The sequence below is a fragment of the Microtus ochrogaster genome, chromosome 17, assembly GCF_000317375.1.
Source record: "Microtus ochrogaster isolate Prairie Vole_2 chromosome 17, MicOch1.0, whole genome shotgun sequence".
In the NCBI taxonomy this organism is placed as follows: domain Eukaryota; kingdom Metazoa; phylum Chordata; class Mammalia; order Rodentia; family Cricetidae; genus Microtus; species Microtus ochrogaster.
The window spans coordinates 4,074,506-4,076,564 of NC_022019.1; the positions used below are offsets into that span (position 1 = coordinate 4,074,506).

General features: G+C 55.9%; 1 protein-coding gene across 1 annotated transcript in view; it reads right to left on the minus strand.

Annotated features, from left to right (window-relative positions):
* Ptgdr (prostaglandin D2 receptor) overlaps positions 1 to 1,401 on the minus strand; it is an 8,914-nt gene extending 7,513 nt beyond the window's left edge. Inside the window, exon 1 of the mRNA XM_005355391.2 lies at positions 269 to 1,401. Within this exon, the coding sequence (XP_005355448.1) occupies positions 269 to 1,111 (843 nt within the window). The 5' untranslated portion in view covers positions 1,112 to 1,401. The remainder of the gene's footprint in view (positions 1 to 268) is intronic.
* Between the last annotated feature and the right edge of the window lie 658 nt (positions 1,402 to 2,059).

Genomic DNA, 2,059 nt, shown 5'->3' on the forward strand with positions numbered 1-2,059 from the left:
TTTTGCTGAGTTCAGGAGACAACACCTGTTTGTCTTCGGAACATCCTTTGTCTGACATTCCTTCTTCTCCCTCTACAAATGGGGGGGGGTCATATCTTAGGTCTGTGGAGGTTCACTCCCCTGGAGAGTTGAGGCCAGAATCAACTGCCCCGCATCCGACACTGGATGCCGCTCCTAGAGCTACAGCAGTATCCCTCCCACCCCCACCTTTCCATCTGGCCGGGCCTGAGAAGACCAGTTTCCAGAACTTCCGTGCCCAGCAACTCACAATTAAAGGTAGGGAACACATAGTGAACAGCACTGTCATCAGAGCCAGCAGCAGGAGGTGGTCCAGCTCCTCCAGTGGATGCAGGGACCCCAGACCTTGACTGGAGCCTGGCTGGGTGCGGTCTCTCAGGCAGCAGCGAGGGTGGCGCTTCAGGCGCCGGTGCATGGTATAGAGGTTGTGCATGGCGCCCAGGTTGCACAGCACGGTAGCAAGGACCAGTAGCGCCATGAGGCTGGAGTAGAGCACAGAGAAACCGAGAACCGATAGCGAGCGCTTCTCGTGGACCATCTGGATGAAGCACCAGGTGCCAGGGCAGTACTGCACAAACTTCCCAAAGCCGGCAAAGGGAAGTGCGCAGAAAGCCAAGCAGAAGGCTCCCACTATTGGCGCCACTAGCACTCCCCGGCGCAGGGTGATGTGCCTTTGGTAGAAGAAGGGGTGTCCCAGAGATAGCCAGCACTCCAGCGCCATAGCCAGCAGCTGTAACGTCGAGGCTAGCCCAAAGAAGGACATGACGAACGCAAAGGCTTGACATAACTGATTGCCCGCTGTAGGCAGCAGTTCCTGTAGGCTCCGGTTTTGCGCGTAGGCAGCCAGAACCACTGGGCTGACCAGACACTTGCCCAGCAAGTCGGTGACTGTCAAGCCACACACTAGTACGTAGAAGACCGAAGGTGGTGGGCGCAGCGGTCGTGGTCCGCAGGACCCCAGGCCCGAGCGCGCCAGAAGCACCAGCGCCAGCAGGTTGCCCAGCAGCCCTGCGCCGAATAGCATGCTGCCCATGGTCGCAGAGGAGCCATTTTCCACCCAGGGGGATGCGTGGCAGCGATAGGACACGTTCATGGCTCTTGAAGAGTCCGGCTGGAAGGGAGCTGTGGCCCAGGCCAGGTGCGGAGGAGCCCCGGGCCACTCTGGGCGTCGCTGGGGCACGGAAAGTGTACAACAGAGAAAGACCAGCAACAGAGAAAGATCAGCGGGAGGCTGGGTGTAGCTCACAGTCAGTACTCCTATCTAAACTCCCGGGTCACACCCCTCGAGGAGGGCGGGGCGCTGTTGTAAGTGTCCCAGCAGCTCTGCTAAAAGCACAGGATTGGGTGGAGAGGCAGACTCTGTATTCAGAGTCAGAAGGAGCGCGGAAACTCCCCAGACTGTGAGCACCCGAGGCCTGAGAACTGCAGACACAGAGAGGAAACTGAAGAGGAGTCAATGGGGAGCGGGGAAGCAGAAGAACTGGTGGTGCCCATGAACTCTGCAGACGACCAAGCCTGGAGTTTGGGAAAGGACTATAATCCACTTTTCTCGAATCAGTTTAAATAACTAACATTTGCACCACTCCTGAAACTTGGTTCAGATTCTCTTTTAGAACCCCACAGTGTGGGGATTGACCATGAGGTAAGGAAACAGGTTCTTGGAAAGTTAGGAGATCTGGTTAGCAAGGCAGAGGGAGAGAGTAGCAGATAGCCAGGAATTAGGTGTTTGCTGAGTCCACCTGTCCCTTCCATGGCTCCTTTCCCCAAGAGGGTGACAAAATTTCCAGACCAGCTTTTTCTGCCCATAAAAAAACCAAGACAAGAGGTGTTACTGAGCAGGCGGCAGAAACCACTTTGATTGTGTAGCCAGGGGACAGGAATATGGTTAAGAGCACTGATGCTGTCATCAGACCTGGGTTCAAGTCTCGCGTCAGCTGTTACTGGCTGTGTGACGTGGGATGACTCAGTTTCTCCAACAGTAGCATCTGTCCTGTTTGGCTGGTGCCTTTGAAGAAGGAAGGCCAAGACAGAGAGTGTCCTT